Consider the following 16,650-nt stretch of genomic DNA (forward strand, 5'->3'; position numbering starts at 1 on the left):
TACCTGTTGCTATGGACTAAACTCTTCACCTTGCCCTCAAAATTCATATGTTGACGCTCTAACCCTCAAAGTAATAGTACTTGGAGATGGGACTTTTGGAAGATTATGTTTAGATGAGGCCATGCGGGCAAAGCCCTCATGATGGGATTAGTGCCCTTTCAGAGGATGAACCAGAGAACATGAGCTGCCCCCCCCCCCATTCGATGGAAGGACACAGAGAGAAGATGGCTAACAGTCTGCAAGCCAAGAAGAGAGCTCTCACCAGAACCTAACCACACTGACACCCTGGTCTCAGACTTCCAGCCTCCACAACTATGAGAAAATAAATTTCTGTTGTTCAAACCCTCAGTCTATGATTATGGAAGCCAGAGCCAAGACACCTGCTGAAATAACAAAATGCCATGTGTACATAATTATTCACTGCAGTATTACTTGCAGCAAATCTTGGAAATACACAAGTATCCAGCAATAGGGGACAGCAATAAACTGCTGTTTATACAATGAAGTACACCTCAGCTCTAAAGAAAAATAAGGAAGGTGTCTCTGTTGCTATATTATTATCATACATGCTGCCGAAGCGAGCACTCTATTGCTATATTAAAATGGGGAGAGGGCACCTGGGTGGCTCAGTTGGTTAAGCGACTGCCTTCGGCTCAGGTCATGATCCTGGAGTCCCGGGATCGAGTCCCGCATCGGGCTCCCTGCTCAGCAGGGACTCTGCTTCTCCCTCTCCCGCTCCCCCCTCTTGTGCTCTCTCTCTCTCTCACTCTCTTTCTCAAATAAATAAAATCTTTAAAATAAAATAAAATGGGGAGATCTTTAGGATACACTGTTACATGATTAAAGCAAGACACATAGTACCTCATATGTAAGAATGGGGAGAGTTAAGAACATGCATTGTGCGTATTGTGTATACATGTGTATGTATTTGCTTGTATTTCAAAGACAAAAAATACTGAAAGGATTAAATGAGAATCTAATGGAAATTAACCGCTGGGGCAGTGGGAGAAAAGGACACAGGGAACAGGACAGATGGGAAACAGAGAAAGGGTGAAGTGTACACCTTTATATGTACCTAATTTTCCCAATTTTTATTTCAAAAAATTTCAAGCCCACAGAAAAACTGAAAAAACAGAACAAGGAGTAACAACAGACCCACACTTAGGTTCAACAAGAGTTCTCAATTTGCCATATTTGCTTTTATCACTCTTTCCCATATATACACTTACATGTACCTTTTTTTTTTTGCAGGATCATTTGAAACTAAGTACATCCATAAATACATAAGCATACATCTGGTAAGAACAATCTCCTTAATATCTACAAACTATCACAACTAATAACAAACAATACTTTCACAAAATCAGTTTTACTAGGTCCCTCATTAAGGAATTAAGTATATCTAATACACATTCATTCTACAGAGTCACATTTTTGTAACTATTTTTATGTCTTTTTGAAAACTGTACTTTCTCTGCACTAGAGATTCCACCAAGATAATCAAGTGTACAGCCTTCTGGAGCCAAATAAAGGGCACTGTCCAGGAAGGACAGCTCATAAGCCCTATAAGCCCAGGTACAATTTCTCTTGCCCCCAAAGTAAATCCCAAGCAACAGTCTTACCTTCACTGCTATTTTATCCATTGTTTTGATTTTCCTGACTGTGGATTTTGATTTTGTTTCTTGTTTGCTCATGACCAATGTTTCTTTTCCCCATTGCTGACAGCAATGACTGAAAAGCTAGTTTCACGGGGTGACCATCTAATGATCTCTATCAGGTTCATGGGGTACTCTGAGCCATAGACTTCAGAGAATATGACTTATTGGTCATCTTTTTCTATTTGTTCTGTTTACCTATTTCTGAGCTCAAATCAAGTAAAAAAAAAAATCTCACACATGGCAAGAGGAACAGCCCTTTGAGATATGAATTAGTGTTCATAGTCCATGTTAACTTTTGACCTATGACTAAAGCTAAAACTGAAGTCACAAACTCTTATGTGTCTGTAACTGAAAAAAGTCTTTACCTCTCACTGTTCAAGTTTGAAACAGTTTCCTTTTTCCAGAGGGGATTTTAAATATTAAAATTTCAAAAAGAACTCTTATGTGACTGGTTTATAGACACTAAATAAGACCTTACTTGAAACTAATAGTCCTGGAATTCCCAGAAAATAATGGAACTAAACTTCTAATACTTTAAATATGTTAGCCTGAAAAAAATCCTTCCCATAGAAACCACTTTTTCAAGAAGCATTTTTATGTGGGGCGCCTGGGTGGCTCAGTCGTTAAGCGTCTGCCTTCGGCTCAGGACATGATTCCGGGGTCCTGGGATTGAGCCCCGCATCGGGCTCCCTGCTCCGCGGGAGGCCTGCTTCTCCCTCTCCCACTCCCCCTGCTTGTGTTCCCTCTCTTGCTGTCTCTCTGTCAAATAAATAAATAAAATATTTAAAAAAAAAAAAAAGCATTTTTATGTAAAAATATAAGTTACTGTAATCAAAGTAAACTCTGGACAAATGAGATTATGTTTGAATATCTGTATTTTATTAGGAAGTATACCTCTCTCTGATTTTGTCCGTGTGAAGAAGAAGCATACATTTTCTTTTTTATTACTTCGGTTTCAGGGCACCTGGGTGGCTCTGTCAGTTAAGCGTCTGCCTTTGGCTCAGGCCATAATCTCAGGGTCCTGGGATTGAGCCTGCTCAGCAAGGAGCCTGCTTCTCCCTCTCCCTCTGACCCACACTCATGCTTGCTCTCTCACTCTAGTGCACTCTCTCTCTCAAATAAATAAATAAATCTTTAAAAAAGAAAAAAAAGACTTGGGTTTCTTGCCCCATGAAAAGACTAATCTGAACTTCCCAAATGATATGTGCAGAATATCTTCTAATATCCAGTCCATATTTAAAGTTCCCTAACAGTCCTCTTCCTACCCTCTGTTCACCAATACTCAAAATACAAACAACTCATATAAACAGCCCTTGTCTCTGCTGTGAAATTGACCCAGATGTCACAACAAGTTTCTAACAGCCCCAATGCTGACAGTATGGACAACTGCACAGAAGATACTCTGCTGTATACAAAATCTATTTATATACACAGTTGACCCTGTACAACACAGGGGTCAGTGGCAAATACCCTGCAACACAGTCAAAAATCCACTATAACTTTTGACTCCCCAAGAGCTTAACTACTAATAGCCTACGGTTGACCAGAAGCCTTACCCATAAAATAAATAATACATATTTTGTATGTCACATGTATTTTATATTGTACTCTTACAATAAAGTAAGCTAGAGAAAAGAAAATGTCACTAACAAAATCACAGAGGGGCCCCTGAGTGTCCCAGTCAGTTAAGCCTCTGACTCTTGACTTTGGCTAAGGTCATGATCTCAGGGTTGGAGATGGAGCCCCACATCTGGGCTCCACACTCAGTGGGAAGTCTGCTGGAGATTTTGTCTCTGTCTCTCCCTCTGCCCCCCTAAAATAAATAAATCAATCTTAAAAAAAAAAAATCACAGAGAAGAGACAATACACTTATAGTACTATAAAATATCTGTGTTTAAATGGACCCATACAGTTTAAACCTGTGTTGTTCAAGGGTCAACTGTATTACCACTGTCCTTCTCAAGCTGTGGAACTGTATGTCCCAATTCAAAGGTCAGGCCACAAGTTAAGCACTGCACAACCATTCTGAAGCATGGTAATTTAGATTATTTTATATTAAAACAAACATGAATAGGGCACCTGGGTGGCTCAGTCAGTTGAGTGTCCAACTCTTGGTCTCGGCTCAAGTCATGATCCCATTGGGGTCGTGGGATCGAGTCCTGCATTGGGCTCCACAATCAGTGAGGAGTCTGCTTGGGATTCTCTCCCTCCCCCTCCCTCCCCCTCACACTCTCTCCCTCTCTAAAATAAATAAATAAATAAATAAAGTCTAAAAAAAAAAAAAAAAAAACATGGTGGGGCACCTGGGTGGCTCAATCCATTAAGTGTCTGCCTTCAGCTCAGGTCATGATCTCTGGATCCCTGCTCGGTGGGGAGTCTGCTTCTCCCTCTTCCTCTGCCCCTCTCCCCCCACTCATGCTCTCTCTCAAATGAATAAGTAAAATCTTCAAAAAGCACCCAGCAGGTAAACCCTAAAGATAAAAACAATCACTTTTCTCTTGATAGGGGCAATGAGTGGGAAAGGATTTTATGAGCAAACTTGGGAATCTCACTAAGGAAAAAAATAGAGAGCCAAATTACTTAAATATTTATTTCCAAGAGACTCACCTGTAACCTTGCAATCTCTTCTCCAAATTTCTTCTGCTGTTTTGCCAGGATAGACTGGTGGTACTCAGCATTGGCCTGCATGATACAGTGCTTTGCAGCCAAGACAGGGAACACCTCCTGGAAATAAAAATACTGACCAGGGGAGAGTCCAACCACACAAACCACCACAAACAACATGGGATGCAGGAAGAAAAAGGAAAAGGAGACGGAAATTAGAATCACCCCATTAATGGTTTAGAGATAGGTTAGTCATTAGGTGTAAACAGAGAAGACCACATGATTTTGCAGGAACTGAATTCGATGAATTCAATTTTTTCTTCCAATTAAAATTAAGGGGTTTTTTTTTGAACTGTTAAGTGAAGCCAATTTAAATTTGTCTTCAATTGAGCCATGAAGTCAACATTTTGTTTACAAAGAAGAAAGGAAAGCGTGTATTAGAAAGAGAAGGAAAACAGACATTCACAGAGGAATACCAGGCACAGGGCTTTAGAAGCTTTCTTATGAGTCCTTACCCAGCCCTTAAGAGTTAACTAAACCACCATTACTCACATATACTAATGAAAATGCTCTATAGCTGACTGTTTCATCATGTTTAAAAGACAAAAGACAGTAAATTAAGTTCCCACTTACATTTAAATCCTGAGACTTTTTAATAAAGATGATTTCTAGCCATATAAAAATTTAGTATAAACACTAACATTCAGATCATATACTCAAAAACACATAGCAAACAAATGCACTAAATTAATATTTAACATGATAAAGTGTTATTTTTGCCCTAATTTGTTTTGAAGAAAATTCCGTCAAAATTAGTTTTAAAAGATCGAAACACATGAACCAGAGAAGCACTTATATCAGTAGATGCTCTTCCAAAATGTCAAATCCTAGCCTGCAACCTCGCTATTTTTAGGAAGTACATGACATAGGAAATCCAAGAAATTTACTAGGCAATCACGGTCTAGACAAAAAAAATAAGACAATCAAAAACTCAAGTACTACCTGATATGCCTTCCTGTCTCCCAGTGAATAATTTCCTAGCTTCCTGGATCACTACTTGCAGATATTCCAGTTTTATAACTAGAATATGAAAATACCTTATGAGCTTTATTAGTTAAAAGGCAAAAAAGACATCTAAATCTCAAACTGTACTCATGCCAGTTCTCAAGGTAAGGCTGGAGCAACTTGGTACTTAAACAGGAGATTTTCAAGGAATACCAGAAATGCTGCAGAGGTAGTTTCCAAGTCTTTGAAGGTGACATTCTTCTCTCCGTGACACGACTGAACTAATGGCCCAACAGGATGTAACGGTACACTGTGCAGCTGAACATGAGGTCTTTTAGATGAAAAAAAGGTGAGAGACGATCCCAAGGCTCTTTTCAGGAGTAACAGCATTAACATCCAAGAGTCCTGGGCAAATTTCTATTGATCTCTTGGTGTATTTTAAATCTCCAGGAATTCCTTCACATGAATTCCTAATTCTCCAACTAATTTGTGCTGTTGACATATTTACATGCTTTTTTACTTCACTACAAAATTGTCTGCAATTTCGTAATTTACAAAGATTCCGGAATGACTTGTAAGTCAATAAATTCTCCTACAAAAAGATCATGTAAAAAAAACCATATGCTATTATACAGATAAAACTAATTACCTGAACATTTCTGAAAGAGTAGTTGAAACATACAACATTTCACTCAATCTGTAAACTCCCTTTTTTAACCATTCTGAGTTTACTTGTTAGCCTAATCATCTGCTTTGTCATTTACAAATGATCATCACTGACTAGTCTTTTCAAATGCCACTTCGGAGAAGCTTACATTAAAAGAATACTTCCTGTGATGTGTGGTTTAAGATGGTTGTTTTCCTGGGGCGCTGAGTGGCTCAGTCGGTTGAGCGTCTGCCTTCAGCTCAGGTCATGATCCCAGGGTGCTGGGATCAAGCCCCGCATCGGGCTTACTGCTCAGCGGAGAGCCTGCTTCTCCCTCTCCCACTGCCTGCCACTCTATCTGTGCTCTCTCTCTCTCTCTCTCTGTCAAATAAATAAAATAAAATAAAAATCTTTAAAAAAAAAAAAAAAAAAAGATGGTTGTTTTCCTTAGCTGTACAATAGCAACCCAATTTTCTATCCCTGTTGGCAAAACTTAATTCTAATCAAAATATTAGATGAATTTGTTTTCTTTTCCTTTTGTCTTTATGTGTTTTTGTGCTTTAAGACTCATCTTTAAGAAAACAGGACAATAATTAAAAGTGTGACTAATCAACATGCTCAAGTATTCATGCTTGTACCAATCACCAATGAATTAGAACTACACAATGCCTTCATGTGGTAAAATTACTGGAAACAGAGGTTCAAAAATTTCCAGAAAGAGCTTTAGCTTGGGAAAACAAATTTAGTAAAGAGTAGAGACAAAGGCATCCCCTAAATATAAAAGAATTTTTCATGCATCTTAAATAAAAAAATTACTTCTACATATTCTCCAAATGCCTCTCCTAAAATTTCAAGTTTTTTTATGAAACATAATTTTCAACGCACCTTAATACACAAAAACATCCAAGTATTTCCACATGCAAAATAACCAAGTGTTTACAAAAACAATAACTGACCTTGGGGAGAGTATCTTTGTACTGACACTGTTTAAAAGCATCACCAAAGTAATCTGCAGCCTGATTAGCCAATTTAGCTATGATGGCATCTTTCATTTTATCTGGAATAAAATATTAAATGACCATTATAATTAAAATAAATATAAAATAATCTGATATATCATGATAATTTAGTATAAACACTGAGATCACAAGTTTGTACATTTGTCTAAAAAAAATCCTTATTGATGAAATCAATACTTCCACATAAAATTTAACCAATTCATAGGCAAATCCAGAGTCAGAAAATAGATTAGTGGTTGCCAGGGGCTGGGAAAAAAGGGGAATGGTGAGGGGGTTTGGAGTTTGTTTTTGGGGTGACGATAATGTTCTAAAATAAGGGATAGTGCGGGGGCGCCTGGGTGGCTCAGTCGTTAAGCATTTGCCTTCAGCTCAGGTCATGATCCCAGGGTCCTGGGATCGAGCCCCGCATCGGGCTCCCTGCTCCGCGGGAAGCCTGCTTCTCCCTCTCCCACTCCCCCTGCTTGTGTTCCCTCTCTCGCTGTGTCTCTCTCTGTCAAATAAATCTTTAAAAAAATAAATAAGTAAATAAAATAAAATAAGGGATAGTGCTGATGGTTTCAAAACTCTGAATATACTAAAAAACAAAGAATTGTAAATTTCAAAAGGGTAAATTTTATTACATATGAATTCTATCTTATTATAAGCTGTTATTTTAAAAGAAAAAAAAACTATTCCAGTTCATTTTGCTTCCACAAGATGAATGCTCTCTTATTTTCAATTCTCTGCACTTTCATATTCAGACCATATCCCAATCTCTCATACCAACTTACATGCCTTCTAAGAATTGTTTTTATTGCCTCATTCACAGGGCCAGGGACTCTGCCTAGATTCTCCTTCTTATTAATTACATCTAGTTTAGAGGAGATCTCTTCAAAGAAACTCTTCTTGACTAATGAATCTAAAATTAGCATGACTCCCCCTATATCCTTACCCAGAGCCAGGCCACCAGGCATTATCACATAATCTCTCTTATTTTCTTTATACCAATTACCTCTCTTTAAAATCACCTTGGCGGGGCGCCTGGGTGGCTCAGTCAGTTAAATGGTTGCCTTCAGCTCAGGTCATGATCCCAGGGTGCTAGGATCGAGCCCCGCATTGGGCTCCCTGCTCAGCGGAGAACCTGCTTCTCCCTCTACCTCTGCCTGTCACTCTGCCTAATTGTGCTATCAAATAAATAAAATGGTTAAAAAAATAAATAAAAATAAAAAAATAAAATCACCTCGGCTACTTAATTTCTTGCTTATCATCTTCCCCACGCTAAAAATGTAAGCTTGCTGAAAATAAGAATCTTGCTTGTCTGCAACCTCTATCTAGAGCCTAGAGCAGTGACTGGCACACAGTAGGTACCCAATAAATATATGTTGAATGAATGAATTTTTGACCCATTACAAACCTACATAAGTACTATTCCAGAGTTTAGTGTTTTAAGACAATAGCTATCTATTTTATAAAATGCTTCAAACACAGTCTACGTTCATAAATGTTTATTTGTACCACCTTAATTTCAGAAAAGGAAAGCAGAAAATTTTCAGTAACCCATGTGTCAAGTTCAAAGAGGAAAGCTCTACATTGAATATATTATATTCGAATCACCTTCCTATTTTAAAAGCTTATTACTTCTTTTTACATGCAACAAAATGGAGGAAAAATTAGAATTACCTCTTGTGGCTTTTAAAAAAAATACTTCTTGGGCCTGTGCCAACATAATAAGACTGAGGGTCCCAACAGTATCTGGAGATATGTCCACAGTAGGCTCTCGATTTAAGGCAGATAAAACTGTCTCTTTAATATGTAAAAAGGCACCACTAGCAAACTAGAGGGAAGAAAAAAAGAACTTCTTTAAAATCTACAGAACTCAGCCAAGACTTAATTTTCTACTGTTACACACAAATCATTTCAAATGTTAATTTAGTCGAACAGTTACTATTTTTAAATTTTTGTACTGTTACAGTTCTAAAACCATCTGACCTACAGACAATAAGGGTATTTTTCTAAAATGCTATACAGTTAACAGAAGATTTAATAAAGATTAAAAGTACACTACAGCAGGGGCGCCTGGGTGGCTCAGTCGTTGAGCGTCTGCCTTCAGCTCAGGTCATGATCCTGGGGTCCTGGGATCGAGTCCCACATCGGGCTCCCTGCTCAGCGGGAAACCTGCTTCTCCCTCCCCCACTCCCCCTGCTTGTGTTGCCTCTCTCGCTGTGTCTCTACCAAATAAATAAAATCTTAAAAAAAAAAAAAAGTACACTACAGCAAAAATATAGTAACTTTAGAGGACAAATTGGTTAAACTATTTTTAGATATACTTCCTCAAGACTAACATAAGAATAGAGGCAGGGATAAAATATTATTAAAATGCATTTAGTACTAAAATGATTTTACTTTGGTCCCAAACAAATTCATCTGTCAAATAATTAAACATGCCATACTTAGGGAAAACCTCAAATAGTACAGGTACCTAGTCCTCTGAAGAACAGCATTACTATCCACTGCTAATGATTTCTATTTGGCTTTCAAAAGTCCCTGGTGAAATGTTCCCCATCAAATTTTTTATTCCCAATTATATTTTGCTGAAGTTAACACAAAAATAACTGCTTTTAATAAAGAAGATGTGGTATACACACACACACACACACACACACACACACACACACACACACACACACACACACACACACACACACACACACACACGGAATATTATGCAGCCATAAAAAATGAAATCTTGCCATTTGCAACGACATGGATGGAACTAGAGGGTATTATGCTGAGCAAAATAAGTCAGTCAGAGAAAGACAAGTATCATATGATCTCAGTGATATGAGGAATTTGAGAAACAAGACAGAGGATCATAGGGGAAGGGAGGGAAAAATGAAACAAGATGAAACCAGACAGGGAGACAAACCATAAGACACTCTTAATCTCAGGAAACAAACTGAAGGTTGCTGGAGTGGAGGGGGGTGGGAGGGATGCAGTGGCTGGGTGATGGACATTGGGGAGGGTATGTGCTACGGAGAGCGCTGTGAATTGTGTAAGACTGATGAATCACAGACCTGTACCCCTCAAACAAATAATACATTATATGTTAATTAAAAAAAATAACTGCTTTTATGAAACAAATTACCCTGGGAAAAAGAAAGACATCAGTCTGGGATTAAAAGGTGTGGGTTATACAGAGATGCTCTGCAGAGATAACTCAAGATTAACTGTATTGAAAGTGAAAATCACTAAATAAATAAAATCTTTTAAAAAAGTGGGGGGGGGGCGCCTGGGTGGCTCAGTCGTTAAGTGTCTGCCTTCGGCTCAGGTCATGATCCCAGGGTCCTGGGATCGAGCCCCGCATCAGGCTCCCTGCTCCACAGGAAGCCTGCTTCTCCCTCTCTCACTCGCCCTGCTTGTGTTCCCTCTCTCGCTGTGTCTCTGTCAAATAAATAAATAAAATCTTTAAAAAAAAAAAAAGAAAAGAAAATCATGTTTTCTGCAATCAGGAAGTATCGTAAAATTAGAGCATCTGCAAGAGGTGATGACCTGACCTTGCTCAACATACTAAGAGAATCACACATTAGAACAGCAAAAGACCCAGTCTCTCTCACAAATCTTGGAACTGGAGGCCCACAGAGGCTATTTAAGAACATAGCCAAGGGCACACAATTTCTTGGTGGCAAACAGCCTATCACCCCTCCCTTTCCATCACACTAGGTGACCTGCTGTGAATCGCAGAAGGGACTCACAAGATGGAATGTTCTCAGTAACTAAGAATGCCCTCTAAGATATCACATGCCAATTAAATGAGTTACAGTTAATATAAAAGTAAATAATTAAATTTACTTCATTTTCACATTTTAAAATATTGGCCCTCTATAGCCTCAAAAAGAAAAGGGATGTACATCACGTTTGTCATCCATGCCCATTCAAAACTGCATGGCAAGCCACAATTTGGAGCACCTTGTTCACTTAATATGTATTTTCCCCTCACTTTCTTAGAAGAGCATTCTTCACCTCACTCATAAACTTAAACAATGGGAAAAAAATCAGACTCCACCTCTAGGACAAGCAAATTCCAGAACCAAGGAAGACACTGGAAGCACCATTTGGAATTCCATTAAAATTTGGAATCAGAACAACTGAAACCCCAATGGACCAGTTATTAACACTCCGACCTTTTAGTCTCCTTGTGTATAAAATGAGAATGACATTATGTAACATGCATTACAAGGCTTATATGAGAGTAAAATCATGTACATGAGCACACTTTGTAAATTACAACATAATATAAAACATGAAAATATATATCACCTTAGCAGCAATCGTTTATTCTTTAAGTTAAAACAAAAAGTAAATAATATACTGCCACAAATATGCCATATTAATAAATGATATCTAAAATCTAAATGTAGCCAACTTAAGAACATTACATATCTGACCACATTTAAATATGACCTCTCCAAGTCTCAGAGTTAAAATTTTCTTAGGTCTTAATTTTTGTGACAATGGTGAAATTTTAGATGTGTCTCACTCTAAGAAAAAAAATATATTAAAATAATGTACATGGGCGCCTGGGTGGCTCAGTTGGTTAAGCGACTGCCTTCGGCTCAGGTCATGATCCTGGAGTCCCAGGATCGAGTCCCGCATCGGGCTCCCTGCTCGGCAGGGAGTCTGCTTCTCCCTCTGACTCTCCTCCCTCTCATGCTCTCTGTCTCTCATTCTCTCTCTCTCAAATAAATAAATAAAATCTTTTAAAAAAAATAAAATAAAATAAATAAAATAATGTACATTTGACCCTTGAACAACAGAGGTTTGAAGTACGCAGATCCACTTACACGGGATTTTTTTTCAATAAATACAATATGGTACTGTAAATGTATTTTCTCTTACGTACTTCTTAATAACATTTCTTTTCTCTAGCTTACTTTATTGTAAGAGTCCAATATAAAATACATGTAACATACAAAATATGTGTTATTTGTTTATTTTATGGGTAAGGCTTCTGGTCAACAGTAGGCTATTAGTAGCTAAGTTCTAGGGGAGTCAAAAGTTACAGTATATTTTCAACTGTGCAGGGGGTTAACATCCCTAACCCCCACACTGTTCAAGGGTCAACTGTACAAAATTTTTAAATGAGGTCAATTATTTAAATGCGATTTACGAAGAACTTCACCTCAAACATTCAATCATTTGTTCTCCTAACATTTATTGAGCCTTTATTATGTGCCAGGCACTGTGCTAGGTGCTGGGTATACAATGGTGAGGAAAAACAGTGCTGGTCTACAGGTACGAAGTTTATCAAAATTCAAAAGTATTAATTCATTAAAAAGTACTTTTCAAGAAAACATCTGTGTATAAAGAAACATCTATAAACCTAAATACAAATTATTTTCAATTTAATCCAACTGAGTGTTGATCATTATGTGGTTACCTGGTAATGCTTAGCAGCGATTTTCAATCCTTCATCATTATCCAGGTTCTGTTCTGCTGCAATCTGGCTAGCTAAGGCTGCACAATTGAACAACACACAGCTCTTTTCATATCCTAAGCTTGCAAGAGCTGTAAAAAATTAAGAAGGAAAAATTTTATCAGTTTATTTTTCTAAAGAAAATGAATGTTTCAGAGATTGGCTCTCACAAACACAAGTTTCCAAACCTATTTTCTCACCCAAAATAGTGCCCATTATTTCTAATGCTGCCCTGCCAGGCATTTATTTCCATAGCAATATTCCCATCATCTAAAATTCAAAAGATCATTATTCTTTCCTTCCCTTTATGTCCACAATGCTGTTAGTCAGGTTCCAAATGAAAAGTCATCTCCTGTCAATTCTCACTTAAATTCAAATAAATTATTTCCATTTTCTCATCACCTCTCTCAAAATTGTATCTTCTCACCACATTCAAGCCAGTTCTTCACTACTACAAACCTAACCCAATGCAAGCACCTCCAAGTCTCACTTCCTTATGCTAATACATCTCTCAGAAGACTAGCAGATAATGTGGTTAAAATACAACTCTGGTCAAGAAACTACACACTTCACATCCACTGGGATAGCTACCATCAAGAACAGCAACAACACAAAATAACAATTGTTGGCAGACATGTGGAAAAATGAACTGTTGGTGGGACTGTAAAACATTGCAGCTGCTGTGAAAAACAGTATGGCAGTTCCTCAAAAAATTAGAAATAAAATTCCCATATGATCCAAAAAATTCCACTTCTGGGTATATACCCAAAGAACTGAGAACAGTCACAAAAACATATTTATACACCCATGATCATAAGCAAAAGGTAGAAGAAACCTAAGTGTCCACTGATGGATGAAAAGATAAAATGTGGTATATACATATAATGGAGTATCATTCAGCCTTAAAAATGAAGGAAATCCCGTCACGTGCTACACAATGGATGAACCTTGAGGACATTATGCTAAGTGAAGTACACTGATCACAAAAAGCAAACTTACAGGCTTGTAAGTTTCATTTTATCGTGCTTCACTTTATTGGGCTTCGCAGATAACTGCATTTCTTTTACAAATTCAGAATTAGTGGCATCAAGCAAGTACATCAGTGCCATTTTTCCAACAGCATTTGCTCATTTAGTAGCTCTGTGTCACATTTTGGTAATTCTCACAATATTTCAAATTTTTTCATCATGATTATTATTATATTTACTAGGGTGATCTGTGATCAGTGATTACAAGTCACTGAAAGCTCAAATGATGGTTAACATTTTTTAGCAACAAAGTTTTATATTAAGTTATATAGTGTTTTTTTAGACATAATGCTATTGCACACTTAAAAGACTATAATATAGTATAAACAAAACTTCTACATGCACTGAGAAACAGAACAAAGCATTACATGTGAACAAAAATATATTTGCACTCTCATTCTTAGAATCCTAAAATTACACAATATTCTAATGAGTAGGTAGCCCATGCTTTATTTAAATAAGACGTTACTGAAGGACACTTAATTCCTAGTATTTGCTACGAGAAGTGCCTTGGTGAACCACCTCCTCCTTTATTTATGCTAAGTTTTTTGCTTCCCACTTCTTCCAGGAACTTGGTTTGTCACTTAATCTATCTCACTTAATATCTCCTAGTTCTGCCATCTGCTCCTTAATTTTCAACTTATCAATGACATTAAAAATCCTTTTTCTTGACCTGGTCTCCCTCTCTGCATAATGCTCCCTTGTCCTTAAATCTTTACTGCAAATTTTCTGAAATGAGCAACCCATATTTGCTGTTTCCATTTCCTCACTTCTGGTCCACCCCTCAACCCAATGCAATTTGGCTTCTTCAGCATGCCCCTAATGAAACTTCTTTCATTGCTGAATCCAGTGACTTCTCCAACTTTACATGACTTGACCTCTGCCACAGTAACTCTGTCAATGATGTTCCAACCTGAATGAATATGAGAGTCATCTGGAGGTATTTTCAAAGATACTAATTCCAGTGGCCCACCCTGAAAATTCGTCCTATCACATCTGACATTCTGTATCTTTACACCTGTACCTTTCACATTTTCCCCAGGTAATTCTAATGTGCAGCCAGGTTCAGGAACCACTGGACTACGTGATCTCTGAAACCCTCCTGGCACTCAATTCCGTGTCTCTTTTTTCCCCTGGTTCCTCTGAGATCTGAAAGCTTTGTCTCGTCCTCATTCCCAGGAACCTTTTCCCCTGTTTCCCTGGAATGTTATATTCCCTACCTCTGGCTTTCACACTTTTCCCAATCTACAGACTACCAGAGGAGATAGATTTATCATCATTTAATGATAATTTTTCCCAAATCTATGTCTCTACCACTTTTGAGTTTTAAATCCAGTTTCCAAATGCCAAAGAAAAATGTCTCCCCAGACATAACACAGGAAAGTCAAACTCAACTTGTCTATTGGAAGGAATAAATATCCAACAAGTCAAACCAAGTTATAAATCTGAGAGTCAACCCTCAACTACTACTCTTTTCTGAGAGTCGGCAGATCCAGTTAGTTTCCACTCTGAAATGTCACTCAGACCCACTCCTTCTCTGACCCATATATACCACCCCTTGTCTAATCTCATCAACCCTCACCAGTCTCTTCACTGGTCTGTCTCCTTTAACCTCTAGAGTTAGGCTTTCAGGGATCACATCCCACTTTATTAAATCCTTGCTTTATGACCTTAGAAAGTCACTTAATCTTTCTAAACCAGTGTGTTCAACTGGTAATAATAGTGCCTTTCTTCATTGGGCTTTTGGGGAATTCAGTAAGATAATATGTGTGAAGCCCCTTCCACAGTGCCTAGGTGTAATAAATACTCAATAAACCTGAATACAAATTCAGAGTGTATTTCCAACTCTTCATAATCTACTTTCCAATGTCTTCACCCTCCATAATCCTCCATTCAACCTATGGTTTCAAGACTTAACAATAATTGTATTAATATGCATTACATATAACTTATACTGTATATTATTATATATAATATACACTATAATGCATACATTCTATAAATAATACATTACATGTAATTATTTATAATAAAACATGTTACTATTATTCATCACAGCTAATACTTATTGCATACTCTTCTAAAGACTTCTCATGTATTCACTCATTTAATCCACAAAAGAACCCAATGAGATAAACAGTATTTCACAGTACTATTTATTCCCCACTTCAAAGATGAGAAAATTAATGCACAGAGAGGTTAACCTGCCAAGCTGGTAGATCAAAAAAAACCTTCATTCTTCTGACCTTTGGTTATAATGTTCTACCTGTAACGTTATTTTCTAGGTGGGAAAACCAAATTCATCCTTCAGAGCCTAACGTGAACATTGCTTTCTTTCAACAAGCAGAATTTATGTCTTCTTCATCTATGCTCCCACAACTTTGTTCATATACCCATATACTACCCACTACATTTTAGAACGATCAGCTGTCTTCCTAGCCAGACTGAATATAACTGTCTTATTCATTTTTATAACTAGGACAGTGCCTGGCAAGGCGTAGGCTCTCTACAAATATTTGGAAATGACATTAAAATCTGAAGTTAAAAAGAAAATAAAATGTAAAAATTTTTATTATTTATGAAGAGTATAATAAAATAATACAAAGTGTTTAGACTAAGTTTCTTACCACTTTTATAAAAATAATTACATACCCAATTTTACAGATCCTCCAAAAAGTGAACCTTTATCAAAAGCATCCTTCCAGGTAAATGTCAAACAGATCTTCATAGAAAGAGAGAAAACAGAAAATTATCTTACCTTCTTGGATCTTATTAAATATTAGGTCTCTTTTGAAGAAAAATCCATAATGAGAAAAAGGACCAAAGCTTGTCAAAACATTATCCTATCTACCCAACTAACTCCTTTCCCTTTTCCTGGACCATAAAATTTTATTTCTTAAAATACTGGCACTAAGATATTTCCAATGCTCATTCTGCCTCAGTAATTATACATATACTATCCTCTCCAGAAAACACTATCTTACTCATCTTTACAACATACAATGACTTGAACAGAACAGGCACTTAAATGATTGTCAAATAAGCCAAGAGAGGCAAAGGCAATAAAGTACTACAGGTTTCCCAGAAGATAAGATCAAAAACGAGTCCATGATGACAAAGTAGGAGAAGGGTTACTTTTGGGGGAATGAGATGAGATAATGTTATTTCTTGATTTGGGTTGTGCTCATACATGTATATTCACTTTGTAAAGACTCAAAATATATTCACTTTTGTATGT

At 37.3% G+C, this 16,650-nt stretch overlaps 1 protein-coding gene across 2 annotated transcripts in view; it reads right to left on the bottom strand.

The window, feature by feature from the left end:
• LOC110569667 (programmed cell death 6 interacting protein) overlaps positions 1 to 16,650 on the bottom strand; it is a 97,015-nt gene that overhangs the window by 60,087 nt on the left and 20,278 nt on the right. Inside the window, exons 3-7 of one of the 2 annotated variants that reach the window (XM_021677569.2) lie at positions 16,065 to 16,134; positions 12,349 to 12,476; positions 8,592 to 8,745; positions 6,870 to 6,970; positions 4,266 to 4,382 (exon numbers count right to left, since the gene is read on the bottom strand). In XM_021677569.2, coding sequence (XP_021533244.1) covers positions 4,266 to 4,382; positions 6,870 to 6,970; positions 8,592 to 8,745; positions 12,349 to 12,476; positions 16,065 to 16,134 — 570 coding nt within the window. Of the gene's footprint in view, positions 1 to 4,265; positions 4,398 to 6,869; positions 6,971 to 8,591; positions 8,746 to 12,348; positions 12,477 to 16,064; positions 16,135 to 16,650 lie in introns of both variants that reach the window. The other variant, XM_044920756.1, reaches the window with a different exon arrangement.

The sequence above is a fragment of the Neomonachus schauinslandi genome, chromosome 1 (genome assembly GCF_002201575.2).
Source record: "Neomonachus schauinslandi chromosome 1, ASM220157v2, whole genome shotgun sequence".
Lineage (NCBI taxonomy): Eukaryota > Metazoa > Chordata > Mammalia > Carnivora > Phocidae > Neomonachus > Neomonachus schauinslandi.